The sequence below is a fragment of the Phaethon lepturus genome, unplaced genomic scaffold, assembly GCF_000687285.1.
Source record: "Phaethon lepturus isolate BGI_N335 unplaced genomic scaffold, ASM68728v1 scaffold57788, whole genome shotgun sequence".
Taxonomy (NCBI): Eukaryota; Metazoa; Chordata; class Aves; order Phaethontiformes; family Phaethontidae; genus Phaethon; species Phaethon lepturus.
In genome coordinates, this window is record NW_010558029.1 from 7,766 (window position 1) to 33,900 (window position 26,135).

The following is a 26,135-nucleotide window of genomic DNA, read 5'->3' on the forward strand; positions in this document are numbered from 1 at the left end:
TAGTTGAAAAGTCCATTCATAAAACTTTTATTCCACTTACATCAACTTAATACACATGTTCTGAACAGTTATGCTTGGATTGTTCATGAAAATTTCATAGGACATTAAACAAAGCTAGCCATCATCTCAAGTTATTTCCCTGTTAACTATTTTTACAGCACATGCATGTTAGGCAAGTATCAAAAAAAAAAATCACAAAAGCAAAAAACCTAAAAAAGTTAAATACATGGGTTTTTGTTTTACTGCTGTGCTCGATATACAGTGTCATTATGGATATCAAGCAATTCATTTTTTACTGCATCTTTACTTGTACATTTGTTCTTAGGTTGCTTAAACCATTTAAATACAAATAAAATGTGTAGCAAAAATAATGAAAGCAACAGCAGGTAACTTTACAAATAATGGAATGTGAACCGTTTCTCTGTCCTTCTCTAGAGAAAGTTGACTGGGTTATCAAACTGTCTTAAGGAACACTTCAGCTGCAATCAAAGATGTACACTTGATTGGTATATTCCACAGATTTCACATGTTGACTTGACATGCAATATCTATGGGACATCAGTTTATTCACAGCCATGTGTGCTCCAGCTTCAATACTCATACTAATACACCTGTGGCTGCAACTGATTATCCCTTTTTTCCATTGTGACAGACCAATATGCAAGCAGTCGTCTTTGCTTGACATAGAAAGCTGTTTTAACACTGGCCTTGTGGGAAGCCACAATGTACCAAAAGTACTATGCCAAACATGTAAAACTTGTATAAAAATTTCACAACCCTATATTGGCCACCTCAGATGAAAACAGATAAATTCCCCAAATGTTAACTGGCTCTATTCCCCTAATATTAAACAAAACCACATGGGAAATATAGAAATCCAAATAGAAGTAACATAAACCTGTCAAATCGTAAACAAAAACTATTTGTGGGACAGCATGGATGACAAATGGTCTACTGTGGAAATTTCAGAATGAGGCAGACGGAAGTTGGAAGGCTGGTTAATTCTCCCCTCCTTCTCCTGCTTCGGCTTCATCTCCTTGGGTATCCGATGTCCACAACTGTTTGGGAAAGAAAACAGAGTAAAATACGTAAGATATGAACATTTATGGCTAATAATTAATAAGGAATTATTAGAAAGAAATCCCACTCCTTAAATAGTAATTTTGGCAGAGGACCTACTAAGCACCATGGGGAAAAAACCACACATTAATATTAATATATTTCTTGGCTATTACAAAATGGAAATCTAGTCCTAGGTGACCCAACCCTACACTGCCTTCAATGAGGAAGTTCATGATCAGTCAAAACCAGAGTCTCATATCCAACAAGGCTCACTAAAATACAATTACAAGCAGGCAAGAATCAGACCTACAGGACAGATGCATGAGAATCAGGAACTAACAATACTTGGTTTCCTGTGGATTTGTGCCTTCTCTTCCAATGAGCTTTATGCATCTTTCTGAAAGAAGAGCTTCAGTAAAGGTCTCTCTCCTCATCCAACATTATAGTGAATGCTACCTTTTCTTCAGAACAGGCATCTGAAGTGTTTTGGTTTTCTAAAAACAAAAACATTTCACTGAAATCTCTATCCCTTGGCTCTATTCAGTCAGTTGTGCCCCCCTACAGCAACTTTTGGAACACAGAGCTTCCAAATTTGGAGAGCAGGGTAAGGAGGCAAGAAAATCACGCTAAACATGCAGTATGCACAAAATCTTATTTTCAGCTCCATAAAATCACGCTAAGAAGCAATATATCAAGATTAAATACCAACTAAGGAAACTAAGCATCAGTTCCAGAGCAACACCCAGGGCAAAGAAATTATTTTGTGAACCAAATATTTCACCATGCTGGCTGCTTCCAAACTATTACCAGCCCAGTATGATTTGTAATCTCTCACTCTATGGAGTTATAGCAGCATTAACTGGATCCTTCACGCTCTGTAGCATAAGGTGGTAAAACCTAAGAACAACTAATTCTCTTTCTACCTACGCTAAGGTCTCACAAGATGCTAAAAAATAAAATAATCCATCATCAGAAGCATTTTATCTTTTCCAGGAGCACAAGACAATGGAGAAACTTGCACAAGACCAGTAGCCTTGTTCTTGCTCTGAACATAATATACAGTATCTGCACTAAATGTTCTTTGCTGAGGCATTAAGCAACAAGTTAGTTTACTGGAGACAACAGCACACTCATCAGTTTCCAGCCCCCTGCACTATATTCTACACTACATTATGAGAATACTATTTTATTCTCAATTTCAGTGCTATTCTTACACAGAAGAGTAAGAACAGTTTTCTTAGAATTCTATCAGAGGTTTCCATCCTAAATCCTCACCTCTATAGAGTATCTACAGATATGTACATATACATACCTTTACTCATTAAATAAAAAGGGCCTGACTGGTATGAAAGGAGAATTGCCAATTAAGAGCAGAGTTTAACGAATCTGCTGGGGAAAAAAAACACCCTTAGGGGGAAGGGATGCCTTTTTTGTTTGTTTTAAAGAAAAAACAATTTCATAACAGAAGGAAAGAAGGAATTATCTAGCAACCCCAGTAAAACAGATTTTGACTTGATATATTAAACACACTCTGAAGACTTCTCTACCTTCCGTTCCCGCAGAGAATGAACACAGACTCTTCTTCAGCCATACAAGACTCAAAATGAATCAACAACTGAGGAAATCGTTCCTGCACATAACTGATCAACATGCTGAATCACTGTCAAAAGCCTTTGTAACAGACATGCATAACTAGCAAAACAGAACGTTTTTATATTTATGAAATTGGCTGCTATCTTTGTCAGTCACACATCAAAACTTATTTTTTACCTCAAGAAGTTGTGGAAAAACATGGAATCAATGCACACAGGTCACGCTACGCATTTAAGGCAAGACATATCATCCTTTCAAGAATATGGAATCCTGCAGCTGTCAACAGCTTTCTCCCTTATAATGGAAAGCCCACATCAATTAACAGGCCTACTACTGTAATTCACTCGCTATGGTAGCTCAGTTCAACTTCTGCTCTTGTACAAAACAATTTGCTTTCCAACTGCTATGACAAGCTTTACATTATTTTTACTGGGAAGCTAGCAATTCAAGTCAGCTTCTATTCTCTATGTCAATACCACTCAGAGGACAGCTCTTGAGCAATCTCACTCAAGGGGACAGCACACACAGACATTGAGAGCGATGCCAACCCTGTATTTGTCTCCATTACAGAGGTTGAGAAATCTCTTCCATTTGTTTTGTAAGCAACAGCTGGAACAATCACAAGTAGTTTTTCCAGTAGTGTTAAGTTGCCATTCTAATGGAAAAGGTTCCAAGGAACAGGGAAATAAAGCGCTGGAAACAAAAGCAGAAAATATGGCAACTCCAATTTTATGCAACTGTACAACTTCACTTCTAGTTATGTTAAAAGAAGCCTAGCTATTTTGTAAATGTCTCTGATACCAGATGCACAGAATGTAAACAAGGGGTTACATGTGGCAACAAGAGGTGCTTTTTATTTTTTCAGTTCTGGCTTGCAGCTCTCCCTTCCCCCACAAAGACCAGGGAGTGAAGTATGCCATTAATGACACTATTGCATGTTTGCTTACATTCACGGTTTCATTTGTTTTAGATGTTTATCTTTGCCAGTTTTAAAGTTCAAAGCAGGTTAAAAAAAAAGACCCATGCACAAGATGAAGATGTTGATTACTCTGACAGAGCAACACAATCTTGATCCATAACTTACACCACAGACAGCTATGAGTCCAAGGAAAAAAAAGAATTAAGACAGTTGTTTTATGGCTGCCATGGAAACAGCCTGGCTAGCATCGATTCCAATGTCAGCTTTACCAAAATTAAAACCAAACAAAACCCCCCTAAACAACAGGCCCTTAAATGTACTTGCTAGCTTTGTTTGTAGTTCTCATGTAGGACCTACTCCTTGCACATGCAATCACACAGAATAAGCTGTATGAAATTTGACATAAATTTTGAAGAGGCAAATGCAACTGTATTCTCAAACGCTGTTTAACAAAAAATAATAGCTTTGCTAGTCACAGTCCAAATTACATCACTTGAGCTAAATTCCTTGCATAAGAAAACTGAAAAATTTGGTCAATTTGTCATGTCAGAAAACCATGTTAATTAGCATGCAGACTGCGCAGGAGAAAAAGATGTAGCTCAGAAACAGGATGTACTGTAAACCCATCTGGAAGTGAATGACAAACACAGCTCCACAGCCAAGAATGAACAGGACAACTTTGAGTGCCATGAAGAGCAATCCCATTACCAACAACAAGCAAACTTGAATGATACTCACTGTCAAGTTGTCTCTCAGTAACTGCATTATTAGCGTGCTGTCTTTGTATGACTCTTCACTTAATGTATCAAGTTCAGCAATTGCTTCATCAAAAGCCTGGTGTTATAAAAACAAACAACTCCATTGGCCAGGTGACAAAAGGTCATGCAAATAATACAAATGGAATTGCCCCTTCTCTTAGACTTACCGTTTTTGCAAGGGAACAGGCTTTCTCCGGGGAATTAAGAATCTCATAATAAAACACGGAGAAGTTTAGAGCCAGACCTAATCTGATAGGATGTGTTGGCTGCATCTCCTTTTTACTGATTTCAAAAGCTTCTTGATAAGCTTGTTGTGATTGCTCCACTATCCCTTTGGGGAAAAAACAAAACACACACAAAAACCACAAGTAAGTAATTCACATACTGTATTCAGACATACAATCAGGACTGTGTTCATGCTTGCATGAACAAATACGTTAAGAGTGAATGCCTGTGAATGAGCACTTTACCTAACAAGTCGTTATGTTACGAAGATTTCACTGAATTACATTTTTAAATTATTCAAAAAAAGAAAGTTGTCATTGACCAAATCACAGGTTTGGTCACAATCACTCTCCCTGCCACCCTGTGACTACTTCTATTTACAAATGTTTGCAGTTTTGTAGTGCTTAGGAATATAAAACCCACCACCTACATGAAAAGGTACAAAAATTAAAGTTTTAACTACACCGAGGTTTGATATATTACCACAATTTCAATGTCTTTAAACACTACAAAGCATTATAGATCCACATTTTAGTCACAGAAAACACTGATGACATTTGCCTATCATACCAAACTTTCAGTAAAAGTCATCTATGAATCCCCATTCAAATTGCTTGGCAAAGATAGTGTGGTATACCTCAACCCAAATGAAATATATATATTTAAAAGCTTCCAACACAGTTCCATTCCCAAAGCAGATATAGAAAGCATTTTAACCTAACTTAAACATTCTAGTACCTATAAACTTTGAAGTAAGGGAGAAAAATTAATAATTGGTCTCTTTTTCACCATTCTCTTAATTGGTTCAATTATAAATGCTTGGTGGAAAAAAAACAACTGTATTGTTTATACTAAGATTGAAGAGCTCAACAACTCTCACTGAATGCACTTGAATTTATGAGCAGACTATGCCTGCACAAGTCAGAGATCATGGCCCAACACAGCCGACAAGCTGGACTATGCCCTTGACGACTGCAGGAGGCAAGAGACATGCTAGACACTGAGCACAAAGGGATCATTGTTCCTGCACTCTCCAAGACTGTTAATAGTGTCTGAGAAAAAGGTGGGCAGGAAGTCATTCAATTCGGATGCAAAAGGATTCCAATCCTAAGATTTCTGGATCAAATCAGAAATGCATCCAGCATGATCTCTGCAACAGCACCTGTCATGTATTCAAAAATAAAGAATAGAATTTTAGGCTAAGGACTCAAAAATACATCAGTATTTAAGTCAGAAGTACTCAAAGTCTGAGAATAACTCAATACCAATACTCAGGATGTTTATGCAATCTCTATTGCATAAATACATAATTTTATGTATTCACAAAAATTAAAGCAGCATATCGTCCTCTTCAACATGGAAGAGGGAGGACACTCATTGCACAGTTATTCAACACTTTGTCCTCTCTATGCTTATTGCTAATAATGGGAGTGCTTAAAAAAAAGTCAGACAACTGCCATAAAGCCTTGAAAGCAACCAGAAGTTGGTACACTATGGTTGAGAAGAACCAGGTTTATTCTAAGTTCAATTTAGAAATAGTGAAGTGTTTTACTCATACTGTTTTACTCATGAAGAGCCTTAAAAAATGGCACTGTTCATGAAAGGCAGAACAAGCAGCATGAAAAACAAGTAACTTCAAGGAATGAAGCTGAGCATTTTATTTTCAATACAAGAAAGGCCTGTTTTTTCTCCTCATTTGAGAAAATACAGTTACCTTTTGAGCAGTGATTTGGGGAACTTAGTGCAAAATTTTATATATCCTATTAATTTTTAAATCAGTCACCCAGTATAAAAAAAGTTGCAATATTTTTAACCTTGAATTCTTCAGATAAAGTGTTACACAGTTCCAAAGTTCAAGGCTAAAATAATAGGGTGAGGTACCTGCTTGACATTCCTGTCCACTAGATTGCTATAAGAAAACCCCAGCCAATAAAATAAACAATCTGGTTTATGAAGATGAAAATCCAATACCTAGAGTTGGGAGTTTTGTACTGTTGCTGTATTTACTGCAAAAGGCTGAAAGAATACTGTCCAACTAAATGGCCACTATTTCCCAAACAATAATTATCAACTGCTCTTGAAGGTCACACACAGCATACAGAAAAAGCCTGTGAGATGAAACATGGAGTGGGGGTGGAGAAAAAAGAAATCTTAATTTTAGGAGCCATAGCAACTATGAGCTAGACAGGCTTTCAAAAAATTTTCTTCATCTGGAAACACACTGAAAACTGCTCAGCCAGGAGTCCGGGTTAAATAAAAATGACTTCAAAACCACTTTAAACAAAGATTTTCACAGTCTAATTGTAGAGTCTGCGACTTAATCCTCAACTGAAAAAGAAACTTTTGGACTTGAAATACTGTACCTTCTATGCATGTGAATAGAGATTACTAAAAGAAAAGTATAATTACTCTCTGTACAGTAACAGATCTAAGTACTGGTTACGCATGCAATTCTGCCGCCACTAAGACTGGGTCAGTCTGCACGCAGTAAAGCATCAGAAGTCAAATTAAGCCCTATTATAACGAAGTCTTACTATCTTTATGCAACTCTCTATTATCCAGCATGCTGGGGAAACTGGACTACCCTATGTAATGTGGGTATAACACATATGCCAAAAAGCTAAAGCAGACACATCTATCCCCTTAAAATTGTTCCAAGTCTGTCTCACCTCTATACCAAACTCAGCCTAGTTTCTGTGAAGTTGCAGACAATTTTCTATGCCATACTGTGAGAGCTTATTAGCTTGAGCAGCAACAAGGCCACGGGGGCACCACACGTTCAACAGCACCGCAAGGAACCTAATAAGTCCTACAAAAGGGCAGAGTCCTGCTGACCATAAGCCACAGAGCCGAACGGTTCTCCAATAATCCCTGAGGATCCCAAGTCCACGCATTGAGATCGTCTGTGTGCTCCCAAGCATCCCATACTTCTGCAGACTGAGTGCAGACTAAATTGAGTCTGCAAGAAAACCACCCAGGACTAGCAGAAGTTACTAGATTGGGCTCTGTGCTGAAGTGCACTGCTCTTCAGGGCATGCTGCCACTAGTCCTAAACTGGCTCCAGGAAACAGCTTAGTGCAGTTTGCAACAAGCTGTATCTAAACATAATGTGTTGTTCTGAATTGGGGGGTCACTCTGCATAGAGTCAGCATGTTGTTAGGGTGTCTCTTCAACTATGGCAGGTAAGCCACCTAATATAGGGAGAGGCTTATATTAACTAAATTTAGGTGAAGTCCACTTACCTGCAATTATAAGCTGCTTACATGAAGACACAAGAAACTTGAGGATATAAAAAAACACATTTGGACATTAAACTACCATGGTTATGGAAGAAATTTTCCTAACAGTAAGATTAGTTTTATCAATCCTTTTCTTCTCCAGGTGGTTTCTAGTCTCTCTGCTCACTGAACCTATGTAGACTTTTAGTATTCTGTAGAAACGCAGGAGAAATAGCACGAGTAAGACTTCAAAAAACTACAACACTTCGTCCCCCAACAAAGAGGTAAAAACCCAATACACAGCCAGGCAGAAGATGCATAAACCTGTACTTCAGTGATAAACCAGATGCATGAATCCATAAGTTGGACTTGATTTCAAGATTTTGTGACTAAACATCTGTTCCCTGCTTCAAACGGCAGAAGTACATGGAAATTTTCATAACTCATTTGAAAGCCAACGACCTACGATTTTTCTTCAGAAAACAGGAAGCCTCTTACTCCAGAAATTTACAGAACTTACAGATCAGAATTATTCTGAAGTTAGAGTCATGTCACCACCCCACCAAAAGCAATCTAATTTGACAATATTTAGCCACAAGCTAACATACAATACCTTTCTTGTCATCTCCAGCAGCGACCTCAGCCAAGTAACGGTAGTAGTCTCCTTTCATTTTCAAATAGAAAACCTTACTTTCTGCTTGTGAAGCATTAGGAATCAAGAACTTTTCCAACAGAGACTAAAAGAAAAACAAAGAACACAGTGTTTCGATCATACATACTTTTACAGCACACTGAAACAACAATTCAAGTATACAACAATCTATTTGAAAGTCAAGACAGCTTTACTTTTTGCCTATTGTCTTCACATCCTACGTAGCATATTCAGCTAAGGAGAACGTGTTCTGGATCACAACTCTAGGTACAAAAAGGAACGCTGCATGCTGTGACTTGATGTGGAGAAGAAGGCTATGTTAATTTAGCAGATTAGTCTTGTATGACCAAAGGAAGGGTTTCTATAACCTGTTTTACAGTACCCTGACAGAAATAAGGTAACCCAAAGAGTCTGGGCAGAGGGTATACAATGGAAGAAAGTCTGCATCCACAGAAAATAATAAAAGGATTTTAAGTATCACCTGCCAAATCAGACCCAAGTATCTTATATACACAGGCAACAAGTAAGCCTCGTTAACCTCGTTCCCATTAACTGGAATACTGTACTGGCACTGCCAGCAACAAAGCTCAAGGTCGACCTAGATTCTTGCATTTCTAGACAGCTGACAATCTGACAGTCAGTTGTGTAGCACTGAAAAGGATTATCTATTTGACTTTATGTGCTGCCCTAATAGGTGTCTCCTATATCTTCCAAAACAAAAGTAGCTCCCTGGAGTCACTGCATCAAACCTTCTCTGTGGGCTGCCAGTGAAGACCAGGTTTTTCCAGATTATTCTAACTTATTAAATTAACATAACAAGTTCCCAGCTGCAGCAGTCACGTAGTTTAGCAAGAGTTCTATTATGATGAAAAGAAAAAAAGGAAAAAAAAATAATCACTAACTCCAACACATTTAGTCAAATTAAGGTACAAGCTTGTCAAACTTCTTGATATTGAGGGCATAAAGTCAGACTTTGAAAGAAAAGCCAATTATTTAAAGGCCAGAAAAACTGCAGAAGTGCTCCTGAATAATCAAAATTAAATTAGAAGCTGTTACATATACTTTGCTAAGGCTATGTAGCAAACAATTTTTAAAAAAGGTTTTAGTAAAATTTTTTGGGTGTGTCTCTTCCCCTGTAAATTAGATGGGTGACATTTCAGTTTTGCCTTACTGTTTTTAGCTCATATTTCCAATGACACCACAGAAATGGATAATCTAATTCAGTTCCAACCCACAGAATGACGGCTGCTTTACAGTACCTCCCTCTAGCTAGTGCCCTGCAGGTTAAGTGAGTATCTTACACTACGTACACCTGGGATAAGCATACCCTGAATATGGTTGGCTATAACCACTGTACTGTGACACAGATACCCGTGGTACCTACTCTGCTTAACAGGCCAACTGACATAAAGCTACAGAAAACTGTTCGTAATTCACAGAAAGAGCAAGAGGAACAAAAAATTCACAGGAAGAAGAGTGAAAAAGTTTAATTTAAAAAAATGAAAAAACCCAATCAAAGTACTGCTAATTTGTTTATATAAATCATGACTGTTTATTCTAGTAGCCTCAACCTTCTGTGAAACCCTTCAAAATGAAGTGACCTACTATGGCAGCTTGCTCTCATTTGGATCTCGGCAGATAGAGTACTGAAGAAGTCCATCCAACAGAAACCAAAATCAGACAAGGTTCAGCTATGCCTACGCTCCAATGAGATAAAAATCTGTTAGAGGACTTTCTTTATTGGCTTCAACATAATGGAAGGTATTTATTCAATCATCTTTACTATTAGGCAATCCCAGTATCGTGGGAGTTGGTATATAGCTTCATTCTATAACCACACCGGGAGACATTGAAAAATACTGCATGCCCTTGCTTCCCATCTGAACAACAACAAAGGAAACATAAACAACTCGGTGGCAGCAGCAGTATTTTTATGGAGCCAGGCAAATGGGGTGCTGAGCTGCCTCATGCCAAGGGCACCCTTCTGGAGGGCATACAACTATGCGAGGAGAAGGGTTCAGAGCCACCTCTGCCCCAGGGCATCTGGAATGAAGCAGAAGGCTGTAAGGTATATGGCTCACGCACTTCAGCTCTCTAACTCTTTACGCACTCTGTTCTCACCATTAGAGAACTTCAAGATTCACAGCTATGACATTTTTCATCAGTGCCAAGAAACTCCAACTTCAATGACAACTGAAGGTTCCCAGCTACTGAGAATAAGGCCCCTTATTAGTTTTTCTCTGTAGGACTGCAATTAAGTCAGGTGTGTCAGTCCACACCTACCCTTCTGCCACCATGGGGAGTTACCTTCCTTCTGTACCCTCCATTAATTGGTCAGGCCAAAATATTGTCAATGATTCTAGAAACAGAAATTATTCATTACACACACAGAAATTTGTTCAATTAAGAAGTACAGCTCTGCTCACCCCCACAGCAGCAACCAAGCCTCCAGACCTAAACAAATGAAGTAAAGTTGTTTGCAAACACCTAACTGAACGGGTGAATTGCACCAGCAGACAGAGAAGAGGGAAGACTAGTGACTGAGGAAGTCATCCTAATCAGATAGATACCAGTAGGGCAACAGCAGCCCGGACAGTGCATGAACCTTGTATTGATAAAAAGTTTTAAACCCATGTCAAATTTAGAAGACTGACAAACTAAGAAAATCCCTTTGAACAGCTATTCATAGACTACAGCCTATGCAAAGAGGCTCTGACTCTGAGACTGCACTGGTAGCTCTGCTCATATCTGGATGAAAGACACTATTCTATACAAGCAACACGTAGGACTGGTAGGCCACATATCTTTGGGAGAATTTTATTTATGCCAAATACTTCATAAACAGCAACAACAAAACCTGAAAGCAGATTAACATTTAAAAGCTAGCATATGAAACTACTGAAAGGAGATCTCTCCCCTATTATTTATCTAGTACTATATATTCAGTTTCTCCTGTTTGTACCAGTCTTCTTATTTCAGGATGTATTTTCTTTTACTGGCAAAGTAAACACTCCTTTAAAGTTAGCCTGAAGATTCAGAGTACACTGGTTTATCCTAGCGAGTGTCTGTGAAAGCCACAATCTGCATGGAGCTGGTACGGCTACAGAAAGCCATACAAAGGAAACCAGTAAAACTACTGACCTTTTAGAGTTCAGTTACAGAAAATAACATAAAATGTTAGGCATAATGAAAGGCATAACCAATCTAACACTTTGTTATCTGCTCATGGGGAATACTGTGGGTTTTGTTGTTGGTTTTTTGTTTTTTTTAAATAGCTTTAACCGCAAGGCTTCTCTGTTTTTTCAACAAGGAGGAATATCTTGATATTTAAGTCCTATTGGTGGGTTCTGTTTGTCTAAAGCAGAAGAAACAGAAATAAGGACTGTTTTGATAGTACCACTGATATAGTCCTACCTTCCCTCTCCTTTACCAGTTGATATGACAGTGGTTATCAGTATAGAGCTGATCATCATATATGGGCCCCTGAAGTGCTAACAGCTAGTTCAGGACTGGACCAATGAGCTGATATGCAATTACTAAGTTTGTTAGGTGATCTGCATCACTGCAATGCATAGAACACCCTGACAACTGAAGTCCATACAGTATGGGTATATTATAGCTACCTGGTACGTAGCGCTAAGCCTTCATGCGTGTTCATGACATTATCATAGAATCATAAAGGTTGGAAAAGACCTTTAAGATCATCAAGTCCAACCGTCAACCCAACAACACTGCTATCATGCTAAATTGCCATCCATTTTTCATATATACTAATATGCACTAAGTACAATTCTACAGGCAGTTAATTACAGTGCCTCAATCGGAATCTGGTAGGAACAGCTTTTTACACAAAACCAAAACACCACTCCCTGCCTCCCAAACCCCACAACTACTCAGCTGTAATTGTCAGAGCTTTTAATTTGACGGCAAGAATCTAACTGCTGTGAAACAAACCATAGCACTGTAGTCATCAGGCAGATGCAGCAGCATCTTCAGAGCACTTTTCAGCCAAAACCTATAACAGCTTGTATAAGTGCTTCTAATACTTTTCATAGCAAAGTCATACACAGTCTTTCCAGAAAGACTTAATGGAAAATTGTACTTTAAAAAAAAAGAAAAGCATGTACTAAATTTGAATATCAACTCTTACTAGTATGCTGGCCATTAAAAGATCAGGCTTCAACACCTCACATCTCCAACTGTGATTACAACTAAGTTAACAGCCTTCTGGTACTCTGGACTGGGACAGACAGCACATTCCAATTCAAGAGATGTCAGCTCTGCTTACACATACCATAGATAAAAAAATCTCATAAATTTGGTACGTTCCCCCACCCCCAGCAAGTACGCACTAGAGAAAAGTCTTTATCTCCAAAGACGTAACAGAGGCTGCCTCCACGCAGCTTTATTATTCTACTGGCAAACTTCAATCCTGTCTTATTTTAAACACTAAACTGGTAAGAGATCCACTTTCTTCATTCTTACACGTTCTTTTGCCAGAGCAGGACACAGTCTGATGGCAACATTAAGCACAATGTGTTTTGAGCCTATTTTGATGAAAGGCTCTACAGACTTGTTCATGTAGTTTTGCAACATAAAGCCTGAAAGGTAAGAGTTATCAGACTCAGGAGTGTGAAGGAAGCACAAGAAGTAGTAATTCTCTGTAACAAAAACCAACACCCAACCCTCTACAAAAAGCCTGCCTGTTTCTTACTGCAAGTAGCCATGCTTCAGTGTGTCAAGTTGTGGCAAGACCTTCAGTTGGAGACAGGAAGCCAACCCATAAAGACTTGAACAGTCCTTTCCTGACACTTGAAGCCTAAAACTACCCTTCTTTTAAAACCATGTCCTTACGTACTTGGCAAATGACTTATGTGGCCCAAAAGATGTTCCCAAATTCATCATAAAGAGCATTAAAATCAATGCCTCAGTATTGCCTTGTTGCTTATATTTCTGTGCATATTTCCCTTTATTAAAGGCTCCGTCTCAGTACATGTTATTGCCTGGGAACTTTAGATAATTATTAATGCACTGGAGAATTGCATCAACAGCTCAATTTTCTATTTAAGATACTTCCCACCTGACAAACAGGTCATAAGATTAAAGTCACCAGATTATTGTAAATGGGCAGTTAAAGTACTGAGATCAAGGAACTTTGTTTTTAAATAGCAAAAATTAATTATTAAGGTACACTATTGAGTAAAAACTCTCAACTATTGGAGAAACAAAAAGATATTGCTCTTGCACAAAAGTACTAAGCTGCAGAATGGCAAAAATCCAAGAGAATACTGTTTAAATTAGCCAGTGTTTATCAGTGTATCAGTTTTGCTCAGAGCTAACAAGGCAGGCCTTCTGTATTCATGCAGTATTGAAAGCCACCTGACACAGTTATGACATTATTTCTAGTTTTGAAGATAAATTACACAGGAGTATTAGCTGAACGTTAACTCACTTGTCATCTATGTGTGGTATATGGCATATGGATGAAGAACACATGGAAGAACTCATCGTTTTTTAAATTCGTGGAAGACATGAAAGAAACATCTCTTTTAAGTTCAGCCTGAAAATCTATTTCTTTGACATTTCACACTAACTGACAATGGCTTAACATTTTCATGATGTAAGGAGCATGCCACTATCTTTCTCCAAGACATTACAAGAACACACGAGAGATTGAATTCTGTGATTCTGTACTGGCTGACAGGATGCTTCTGTGTACTAACCTACATGCAACACTGCCCAAAAGGGGATGCCATTAGAAAAATAAAGCAAGTAAGAAAATAGCATGCCTCTGTTAGCTTCCATCAATACCTCGGGACTTCCTGAGCCAGATGTGGTTTCCCTGAATGTAGTAACCTTCAACAGGTTTCCCATACACATCCCTCACACACATTCCTCACACTTGTCCAAATTCTCCTTACGTCAACATAAACTTAATACCCACAATACACTATGAAGGAGGAGCTGGAGATACTTGACTACCTGCACATAAGACAGTGTTACTTATGTCGTAAAGCTACTTCCCAGTTTCATTAAAAAAAAGTTTAGTTGATAAAAGCACTGGTACTCAAGTAGGTATTTCTTTTAGACAACTACCAGATAATTTCAGATTATTTGAAGAGTTTCAGTACCATTTCCAAACATGAATCAAAAGCCCCCACTGCACTTGCACACCATCCAGGTAGCTAGTTACTTTACAAAGGAAGATGATGAGCAGGGAAGGAAGGAAAAATAAGAAAGATGTGATGCATGTTAAGAAAAGGGACATCCAGTTGAAGCACTGTGTTAGAACAAGCAATAAAATTACAGTCTATCAAATCCTGAGATTCAGCTTTCCAGTTGCATCAAGGTACACTTACCAACTGCAACCCAGAGAGTACCAAGCTCCCAGTGTGTTCCTGTGCTCCTAGGGCAACAACCCTTCCTTTGAAGCAGGAGACACAATACTATCCAGACCACCGTTACAACATTTTCTTGCTGTTTTCTGACTACCTGCACAGCTGAGCAAGAGTATTTTAAAGAATTATACCTATAAAATATCAGGTGTCCTTGGGTAGGCATTCAAAAATATTGATTCAGATCACTGCAGCACACTTTTGTTAAGCTGCTCTTTTACAAGTTTCTACTTTGATGACAAAGTTATTAAAGTAGGCCACCTGTGTTGGACAAATTCAAGACACCTATCATTCCCATAAAAAGCTAGCATGTGATTTTCCATGCATGTGTTTTCTTCCTCAGCACCAGAGTTAGGAAAGTTACTCGGGCTATAAAACAACATGTGCAATTAGCTGCACTGCACAGCTTGGCACACACACTACAAAGGGTTTAACCAAACCATTTGTGGCCAATAGAAATTTTATTTACACACATCTATCTGAATTGTTGGAGGAAAATGACAAATATTTGTATTTTTAAGGGGAATATTTTTAGATAATCCCTTCCCAAACTGAGACTTTTTAGAGACAGGCTCATTATGCTGCTTCTGATTACAGTTCTACCCAGCGCTCAAGATCAGGGCTGTGCAACTGCTGCCTCATGGGTGACCTCCAACCCTCTTGGGGGAAAACCAAAAGGACTGTTCTGCTGTCAGCCTTCTACTCTGGCCAAAAGCAAAGCCTCTTGTTTAGTTAGCTACAGATTTATACATACTCATTTGCTCACTAGAACAGGAATAAAGAAAATCTGTCAAATACTAGCGGCTGCTGTGGCACTGGAGACCTCTGTGGTAAAACATCTGCTGAAGAAGGAAACAAGCCTGCTGCCTGTTCTCAGCACCAGTTATTCTCTCTTACCATCAAACTGGCTGCCCACATAAACAGACAGTAGCAGAAGTTTGAAAAAGGTGAGAAGAAAAGCCTGGCTGGAAGAGACGAGGTGAGAATGATGAGCCTGAGTAGGGGAGAAATTCAGTATTTGGGACAAAGAACCTCCAGGGGGCAGAAAGGAATTCGATTGTGGAGTTCATGCAACAGTGGGAAATGTGTCACGCATAGGGACACCAGGGATTGCTAAGAGCAGAGAAGAGGTACACTTGGTTAGCAGCTTTGCTGTCATCCATCTGGTGAAGATCTAGAAAGGGAAAAAAATGGAGGAAACGAGGCCTGAGTAATGAGAGTGTAATTGAAAAAAAAAAAATTAACTAAAGGACTAATGCAGAAAAGGGAATCCTGCATAACAAAAAGAATGGCAAGAAATTCTAGCTTATTAAAAAAATGCTACTAGAACAGTCTAAATGTGTTTCTTTAGAAAAGAGAACAAAAGCAGTATCACATATGGGCAGGTGGAGGAAAACATGGGAGAAAAGTATGACACCCAGAAAAATCATCTTCATGCTGACACATAATGCTGGGGGATAGAACTAAGACAGTAAGAAGTACATATATGCACTATAACACCTACAAGGTGCTTAGAGGGAAGATATGGCACATACAGACGGACACACCATTGGTCTGCATAAAAAGCAAAGGATGGGAGGTGAGGCAATGAGGAGCAACATCTCATTCCACAATTTCACAGCCATATACATAGCTCTCCTTGCAGATCTATCCTCCCCAGCTTAACAGTATCATGCCCCTCACTACCTTGTTACTTCTACCACTTCGCTTTCCAATATGCATTTATGGCAAGGGAACCAAGTGTGCTTAATATCAGGATACAATCTTTGAGATTATTCTATGAATCATAGAATATCTTGAGTTGTAAAGGATGCACCCATAAGGTGGTGCAGGCAACTCCCTGCTCCTTGTGGGACTACCTAAAACTAAACCATACGTTCGAAAGCGTCATCTAGAGGCTCCTTCAATTCTGACAGGCTTGGTGCTGTGACCACTTCCCACTCAATGAAGAACCTTTTCCCAGTATCCCATCTGAACCTCCCCTGGTGGAGCTTCATTCCACTTCCTCGTGTCCTATGGCTGGTCACCAGAGAGAGGAGATCAGCACCTCCTCCTCCGCTGCCCCCCCTGCCCTGTGACAAAGTTGTAGATTGCGATGAGGTCACCCCTCAAAAGACTTTAAGTCCTTCATGCTAATCATTACAGGTTTTTTATGAAAGTATGCTTAACAACACATAACAGTGAAGGAACCAATTTCTGATGTACAGGCAAAAATACCTTTCCAGTTTAGTAACCATCTCAGAGTACGCATATGAAAGGCAGCAGCCAATTAAGATATTTAATAGAAAAATAATTAGGATGAAAGTATTTAATTTTTTTGAGGCATTGCAATAGACATTAACACACAAAACTGTCTCCCCTGAAGATCAAAGCCAATATGCAATTTTTACTTTTTTTTTTCTTTTTGCATCACCTCATTAATTCATTTCTTGAATATTGGGGACTTGCAACAAAATAGGATGGTGCCAAATGCATCGATCATTATTTTCTGAAGAAACAGAACATCTTCTGAGAAGTTTGAGATAATACAAAACTGAAACTAATTGAGTTGGATGAGAATTTCTGCCAGACAGGTAGGTCTTAAGCGATAGCTATTGTGGCTTTACTCTGAACCAGATCATGTTCTGGCTGTCTTAAGACTCTACAGTTTTGGTCTCTGAAGAAATGCTACTAAAACCCCCCATAAACATGATGTAATGCTTTTTATCCTTGATAAGAAACAAAAGTAGGAACAATTTATCTTTAGCAGCTTGCACTCTAAGCAGATCTGAAACCTCCTAAAGTAGACTATGTATTTGTTAGGAGCTCATTATAGCATACAATGTTAATAAAAGTATTTTATTAGCAAAAATGTCATTTTAGCAATGTAAGCCTACTCTGCACTAGGCAAATCTGATCAGAGATCAGATTCCTATTGTTAAATATTTTGTTACCTGCAAAATCACAAAGGGTAACAATGTCCAGAAGAAAACACAGACAAGCCACAACTGCTCCCTACCTCATTTGAGCTGCATTAAATCTGATCAAAAAAATTAAGAATTTACTGTTCATGTCAGCAGCAGCACCACTTATTATTCCTTCTCATTAGAAGAGGCATTGCCAATCTTCTGTCAGACTTCAAGAAAAATAAGCAACTAGGCAAGAGCTGACATCCAGTAAAAAAAAAAACAAATAAGTTAAAGAAATAATCACAATCTTAATGCTCTTCTATCAACTTTAATAGCACAAGCTTTCCCAAACTATTTCAAAATGGTAGTCAACCACTGCCTGAATGGACAATTAATTTCACATTCACAGCCAGGAGCCTTTGCCTACAGCAAAGAACAAGTAAAGAGTTTGAGAAGCCGTTTCAGAAACACTTCTGTCAAGTGCATGGTAACAAGACAGAAGTTTCTAGATAAAACCAGAGATAGTGTGGCATCTGTTTATATAGATGTACAGAGATAATGCACTAACTCTGCTCATATTATAAATTTTATATTTCTACCACTTAGCGTTTTCAACAAGCACAGTAAAAGCTGGTATCTTAACAATGCAGCGTTTCTACTCTTAGCATTCTAAGTAACGAACCAGTGAAACAAACATACTCAGCAGCTTCGCAATATTACAAGTACATGCAATGAAGTTCTTGCTTTAACAGCACGGAAGAAGAGTATCTGTCATAAGTGACTAAACTGATCAACTTACTTTGTTTTGCAGCTTAGAACTGCATATTAGCAGTAAGTGCATAATGTACTTGAACACTGAAGGTTCCTGTCAAATAAAGCAAGTTGTTACTTGGTGCTTATACTGTTCAAAAGCATCCAGGTACATTTGGTTGGTTGGTTTTGTGTGGGTTTTTTTGTTAATCAAAGCATCATTAAACATTAATGCCAAGTGAAATTAATACAATAAACTATTGGTTATAGTAAAGATTTGATCTTTATTGATGAATCCAATAAATGCAAGCATATTTATATACATGTATCTATACATATAGATAGATGTATATTTGTATATACATACATGTGTGTGCACATAGCTAACATAAGGATCAGAGGTAACTGCATGTTTAAATATTTTTTCGCATTTATGCAGAGTACCTTAGTTGATTTTATGACAAATATGTGCTTTAAGCACATGTATCAACATTATGGATGCACTTCTTGCTAAGATTAATAAGTACTAGCTCACCTTTGCTCATACAGCCCAACCATCAGTAAATTACTTGTATGTGCAGGAATCTAAAATCTCTTCGAACATGAAGTGAAGTTTCATTCATTTACAAAGAATTAAACGAACAACATAGAATAAATAAGAGCCAACACAAGTCATCTCATATTTGAGCTGATCCATTAATGATGTTTTAATTCTCCAAGATTCAACAGTTTTTCAACAGTTTACTTAAAAAAAAAAAAAGACCATTTGCTTAAAAAAAAATAAAGGAAATTGCTCTAGTTTAGGCAGTGCTTTCACTGCAAGAAAAAAGGAAAAACTAAAAACCCAACAGCCAAAAAAAACCCCAACCTGAAGAGGTGTAGCTACAACCAGGGAAGCGATTAAAGTATTAACAAAACTAAATCATGAGGTTGATGCAAATTGCCTCACCCTCCTACCTTCAATATACGTGAGCAATTATACCAGCCAAACCCTAACTGAAAAAGCTAGACTTGGAGAGTTAATCAAAAGCTTAAATTATAACCACCCTGGGAAGTTAGTAAACCATGGCTACATTTCACTCTGCAATATATAAAAGTTCACTCAGAGCAGCATTAGTGAAGCAGAGGTACTTGCATATTTTCACATACACCACTAGCACATGACCAATTTACCACTTTTTAATACAAATTTTAACAACTTGAGATGACATCTGGAATTCTATGTCCAGGTTTGGGCTCCACAGTACAAGAGACATGGATATACTGAAGCGAGTCCAGTGGAGGCCACCAGCATGATTACAGGGCTGAAGCACACAATGTACAAGGCAAGGCTGAGAGAGATGGGTTTCTTCAGCCTGGAGAAGACCAACAGATCTTACTGCTGTGTACAGCTGCCTAGAGGAGATGAAGCCAGACTCATCAGGCTCTGGAGGTCCACAGTGAAATCATGAGAAGCAGCAGACAAATTGGAACATGAGAAATTCTGATTACATACAAGGACTTTAAAAATTTTTTTTTTCCTTTTAACCATAAATACGACCAAATATCATGACAGGCTAGACAGAGAGGTGGTGGAATCTCCATTCTTGAAGATATTAAAAATTTGACTAACAAGGCCTTGAGCAACGTGATCTAACTGGTTCTGTTCTGAGCACAGTTGAACTGAATGACCTCCCTTCCAACCTAAATTATTCACTCCTAGATTTCAACAAATCAACTACTCTGCTGCTGTGATTGACATTCTGCAAATAGAAGTTTCTACAAATGCCTCCCCTTCTTTTCCAAAAATATCAAATAAAGGACACAGATCTCAAAGACAGAAACAAAGTGCAGTCAAAAATAGAAAATTAAGCAAGACTGAAAGACTCACAACTAAAAAGTAGCAACTTTCAGTCAGAACACTGAATTTTTTTGTTACTATCAGGTATTTTAATGGCATTGAAGGTTGTATGGTATAGTCAGTCACTTGAGCTCATAAGCAATCTACTCATCTGCTTGTTAGCCCCACTCATAGGTTAGCTGTGCTCTTTGACCATCAGGAGGACACATTCAGCACACAGTGGTTGACTTAAAAAAAACCCACACACAAAACTCTCATAAATGTACACATCAAAAAGCATGTGGCTTCCTACAGGAGAGGACTAAACTTCCTAATCCTGTCATTAAGAATTAGTGCAGAAACAAGTTTTTTTAGATGTTAACATAGTAACCCATTACATGTCTGCAGGCAACTAGACAATAGTCCCACAATAATTTTGAGTACAATAGCAATAGGCATTAATTCTATGGTATGTTCTTCAAAAAGCCATTTAGATGCATTCTGAATAGAATTACGCTCTGTTCCCCCCAGTGAACTGCAGCCCCATGACAGGTTACTACACCTTCTCCTACCCCCCCACCCCCCAAACAACATACCCATGAAAGAATCACAAACCCAAAGTCACTGAGTTGAGATTTAACTGCACCTTCTGTTCTCATTCCAATTACCACTTCTAAAAAGTGAAGCATCCATAACAAGTGCAAAGAAATCTAAATAGTGTCAGCACACAAGGAGTACCATTTTACGCTTCTGAGCATGAAGTTAGGAAGAAATAACATAGTGAAGATAGCAAACAATTCATCTTATTGAACAGCACCATTAACCTGCAGCTTTTCTGGCAGGGAGGGAGTAAGGAAAAAGTGCTGTGCAGCACCTATGTGCAACAGTAACTCCAGAATGCTGAAGGGCAGCCAAGGCTTCAGGAAGCTCTCTAGACCTTTAAGGGGAACAACCAACAGGGAAAAGAAACAGTGAAACAGAGTGCTTGGGCACTGCAAGCAAAGAGATTTACTCAAGGTATGACTGTGGGGGAGCTTGGGGGAGGGAGAGACATCACCCAGAAGACTGGGCACGGGCGAAAAACATGGGAAGGGTCATACACAGTACACTTGGGAGGACATGCAGGGGACTAGCTGCTGCATGTGCCAGCCTAGGGAAGAGAGTGTAACTGTCTAGAATTACACTCATATTAAAGCAAAGATAGCCAGGTCGTGTTTTAAATGACTAGCTTACATTTAGCTCATGGCAGAGACTGCCTGAAAGCTACTGGTAGTTTAGAGCTCCTGAGAACTTCTAACACACAAGCAGTATCAGATGTTAGCTATTCAAAGATCTCTCCATACATGCTTCTCTGTACTTCAGAATCCTCATTAGCTGAAAAATTCATCTTACTACAGATTGAATTTGAACCACTTCAGTTACAGCTCTGTTTCCCATTAACGGCAAAAAGCATTTTAAAGAAAACCCACACGTGTTCAATTAACAACAATATTTATTACGGAAATTACAAATAAAAGATTGTTATACTAGTATTTTAGACAGACTCTCCCTTCTACTATAGAAAGTGAAACAGGATGTGAAGCACACACTTAGCTAACATGAGGATAAGTACTTAACAAAAAGCTTAATTTCCTGTATCAATATGAAATTTATGAGGCTGGAAATTTTCTATTATAGTCAAGTACATTTAAGATGCTCGAGTATAGCAATGTACTTCCTTCCTCACACACACTGTATTATCCTTGAAGAATTTGGAAATTCAGTCTTTATTGTTCTAGTGCAAGGAGCTTGTACTATCCACAACGTGTCACAATTATTGGCAGTGCATCAGCACTACCAGACCAACTCCAAATTAGAGTCAGTTATACTACACCTGAATACAGTCCAATGTATATCTGACAGAATTGGTGCTGGACCAAGAGATTTTAGGTGTCTCTTGCGCAGCAGCACTCTGAGGCTGCAGCAAACAAGAGGACAAGTTCAGCTGTTTGTAGAGCTGTAGAGGTACTCCACAGCAGGTTCAAGTGAGGGAAGATTTAGGAAGGGGCAAGGATGTAGAAGCTGGCTTTTCCTGGTGCAAGGTCAGTGTAAAGAAGAAACCGTCAGACCTGACCCCATAACCACTAAAATATTTATCACTGAGTTTAATAGCTATGAAACAAGAAAAAAAGTCCAGCATTAATTGCTCTTATTCACTCTAAGTTAGTGGAAGAGCTGGGAACAGAACTCAGGCACAGTTTAGTATACTCTGCATCTACTGGATTAGAGGAGCTATTTCTTCCAATCCACTAGTAATTTGATTCCAACAAATGAGGGAAGGGAGCGAGAAGCTGCAGAGGAGCCCAGCTTTGGCTACATTCTACTAGTCACAAACACATTCTCTTAATTGGTTTCCTCCCTTCAACACTGAAGTTAGGACACCAGTCACTTCCACACTCAGCTGTGATGTAACACCCCAGGGTATTAAATATTACTTAAGAGCCTAGCAAGCAATTGAAGACACAACAACAGCTCAAACAGATTCACAGTCTTAATAAGAGACACAAAAGCTTCTGAGCTGTTTTTGTACTGTAATTGATAAAGCTCGTGACTTGAAAGATTTGAAAGTTTGTTAACACTTCAGGTCTTGCTAACGGCATACTTCACACCAATCAAGACTTGGTAAGCCTTGGTTTTCACTTCTGTGAACAGTCAGAGACTAGATTATGCTGTATAAAAACTAGAGGATCTTCCAAAAAAAGAAAACAAACCAAAAAAAACCCAAAAACCAAAAAAAAACCAAAACCCCAAACACACACCCAAACCTAGTTCTGTGTTTGCATGTAGCATTGTGCAGACTCTTGTTCATAAAAAACAACTAAAGATGTTACCACAATTCTTTTTTTTTCCCTCTGTTAAAGCAAAGTGGATGTCAAATAAAGCAATACGGTCAGTGATGTTTCTAGGTGAGTAAGAATGTATGTGAACAGGATATTCCAACAAAGAAAACAAGAATATGTTTTAAAATATAATTCTTCAATTAAATTAGCAATATCAAATCTAGTGCATGCCATTTGAAGGCATTTTTAAATCCTATCCCTTGAATAATAAAAAAAAGTTTTATTTTTTCCTTTTAAACCTAAGTCTAAAAAAGTGGTTTTGTTACTGCTAATCACTGCCTAAGGCATTGTTTCTTCTGGACAGCAATTTTTACTTAATCTATTAAGAAAAACTGGACTGGCAACACTGGAGATTAGTAAGACATTAGCTTCCTAAAAGTAGTAACATGTCAAAGAATATTAGTTTCTTTGAATAATGTACGTATCTCTCATTAAACACAGAGAAATCGAGACAATTTTGAGACTTGGGAGTTCTAACAAGATTCCCCACCCCTCCCAGACACTTTAGCTGCTGCAGCAAATTCAAAAGCTGTTTTTTGGTTTAGTTTTTGTATTTAGCATGCACAATAAAAGCTAGTTTCACCTCAATCTGGTTTCCATTATAAGAAAGATAATTGCAAGCACTAAGTTCTTCTAAAAGGGGGTTTCTAAGCCAAATGACTGAATTAAAATGATTTCCTAAACCCAAACGTAGTTTACAAGGGAATTTCAGATCACTCTGAACTGAAAGCATCCCCCCCCGCCGAGGACTTTCCCATTAATAAAATAAATTCAAAAAAGAAACATCAAGAAATTAGTACACCAGATTTGGATCCTATTTCCCTGGCTTAAATCAGTAAGCCACCACTTAACACAAGAACTAGTAAATACGTTCTTTCCGCTGTGTAAGTTTGGCATTTCCATTTTCATAGTGGAAGTTTAAGAGCTATCCTTACACAAGATAACAAAACATACAAAACTGGGTGTGTTACAATAACCATGGAAGCCAGCCTAAACTGGAAGCCAAGACTGAGAGTTAGCCATGCCAATTCTTGCACACCCTTGGAGAACCAGTCTTCTAGAAGCGATCACCATCCCATGTCATTTAGTTACCTTTACACAGCAAGCAAAATTTATGTTACTTGCTCATTGATCTTAACTTTTGTTTGACGTCAGATCTTCAAACGCATATTTGGCTATTGCAACACCTCCCTCATATCACATTATTCTGTCACCTCCCAGGTACAGCATCCCTCATCACATATGGGATGACACACCAGCAGGGCCCACAGTCCAGCAGACAATTCTATTACTGACAGTAACATCTACCTCACAAGTGGTCACAGATCAGGCCATCCGTTAACCATGTGCTCTCTGAAGCACCACAGGTGTATGCAGTTGAAAAAACCTGATAATCTGGAATATGCATTTGGAAGAGGATCGGATTTCACAAACCAGTCTCCTAACAAAAAGATAGAGTCATTTGCAGATACTTGCACATTTTATCATAACTAGAAGCCACAGAAAACATCTAATTTGAACACCCTTTTAGTTTGCTACTAAGAAATTTACGTTTAAGAGAGTATCACAGCATTTCTACTGCCTCTTCCTGCAGACAGTTTTCTGCATGGCTGAGTCATAACTAACATTACATCATCTTACCCAGGGAGGGGCACAATTTCCGTAGAGTAAGAACTACCTCTTACAACTACAGCAGCATATTAAAGTTGCAGAAATCAAAGCGATCCAGGATACAAATACTGCACTGAGGTGGGGAAAGGCAGAGGAGAAAACCCCAAACTAAACCTGTATCTAGTTCAGTCGCAAAGCAATACGTTGACTTTCCATACCTGTTACTTCATATACAATAATGTTTCAACGTGTCTCCAAATTCTCTAGCATGTAACTATGATGACTTGTATATCAATAGTCAATACACTAGAAGGAAAGAAGAGTCAGAGGTTTTTTTTAAACCTTGTGCTTCAGAAACAGCATAGGAGACCACAGGCTAGAAGTAGTCCCTGAGGGCCCAGCACCATTTACCCTGCAACTCTAAGTAAAAATGGATCAACAGTTTCATTATTTCTCACCAGCACATCATTGCAGATGTCTCTTAGCTCAGTCTCAATTTTCTCTCTGTATTCTCGAGCCATCTGCTGTTTTTTCTCAGCGCCTTCCGTCTTTTGTTCAATACTTGAGACGACTCTCCAAGATGACCTACGGGCTCCTACAACATTTTTATAGGCAACAGAGAGAAGATTCCTCTCTTCGTTGGACAACTCAGCTCCTTGCTCAGTCACAGACTTCATGCAACTTGCCATGTCATCATATCTTTCAGCCTGCTCAGCCAGTTTGGCCTTCTGCACCAGCTCATTTTTATCCATGCTGATATTTCTAAAGAGGAAAAATAGTGAGGCATTATTCAGACATTGATCAAGGATAAAGGTGTTTTAACTTTATATGCAGAGCAACCGTTCTCTAAGTACTTTGGAACTGTAAGAGGTACAACTGAAATCCAGGACACAAGGCATACAAGCACTCAATGCTCAAACACATGGATATGTGGATTTGAAGAGTTAAAGTCACAGCTTTCTCCTGAAAAATTGTTACCTCTTAAAAGTATCTTGTTATTTTAATAAATGCACACAAGAGCATCCAAAGGTGAACTGAAAGCAAATCATTCTGACCTGATGCAAATAAGTGATCCTAGTTCTTTGCCACTGCTCTCATAAGACTACATTCAAGCTGCAGCATCAACTGCATCCAATTATCAATATAACAAAATTGACAAAGCTAGACAAAGAGTACCAGGCAAAGTCTTAACAGAATCTTACATGCAGGAAGACTTGGCATAGGGATCTGCAAATCAAATCCCACACTGGATGTTAAGAAGTCATAATCCACCAAGTATCTAACTTTCAAGGTGGACACCTTTCAGTAATGTTAACCTCCTTTCCCAAAATGGGATACAGGAGACATTCTGAGCCAGGTGCTGTTG

General features: G+C 38.5%; 1 protein-coding gene across 1 annotated transcript; it reads right to left on the bottom strand.

Annotated features, from left to right (window-relative positions):
• On the bottom strand, positions 1-25,739 carry YWHAZ (tyrosine 3-monooxygenase/tryptophan 5-monooxygenase activation protein, zeta). Its single transcript, XM_010292904.1, has 5 exons — positions 25,228-25,739; positions 8,389-8,512; positions 4,500-4,663; positions 4,313-4,408; positions 1-1,058 (listed from the first exon to the last, which is right to left on the bottom strand). The coding sequence occupies exons 1-5, from the start codon at positions 25,519-25,521 to the stop codon at positions 999-1,001; spliced, it is 738 nt and encodes a 245-aa protein (XP_010291206.1). The 5' UTR covers positions 25,522-25,739; the 3' UTR covers positions 1-998.
• Between the last annotated feature and the right edge of the window lie 396 nt (positions 25,740-26,135).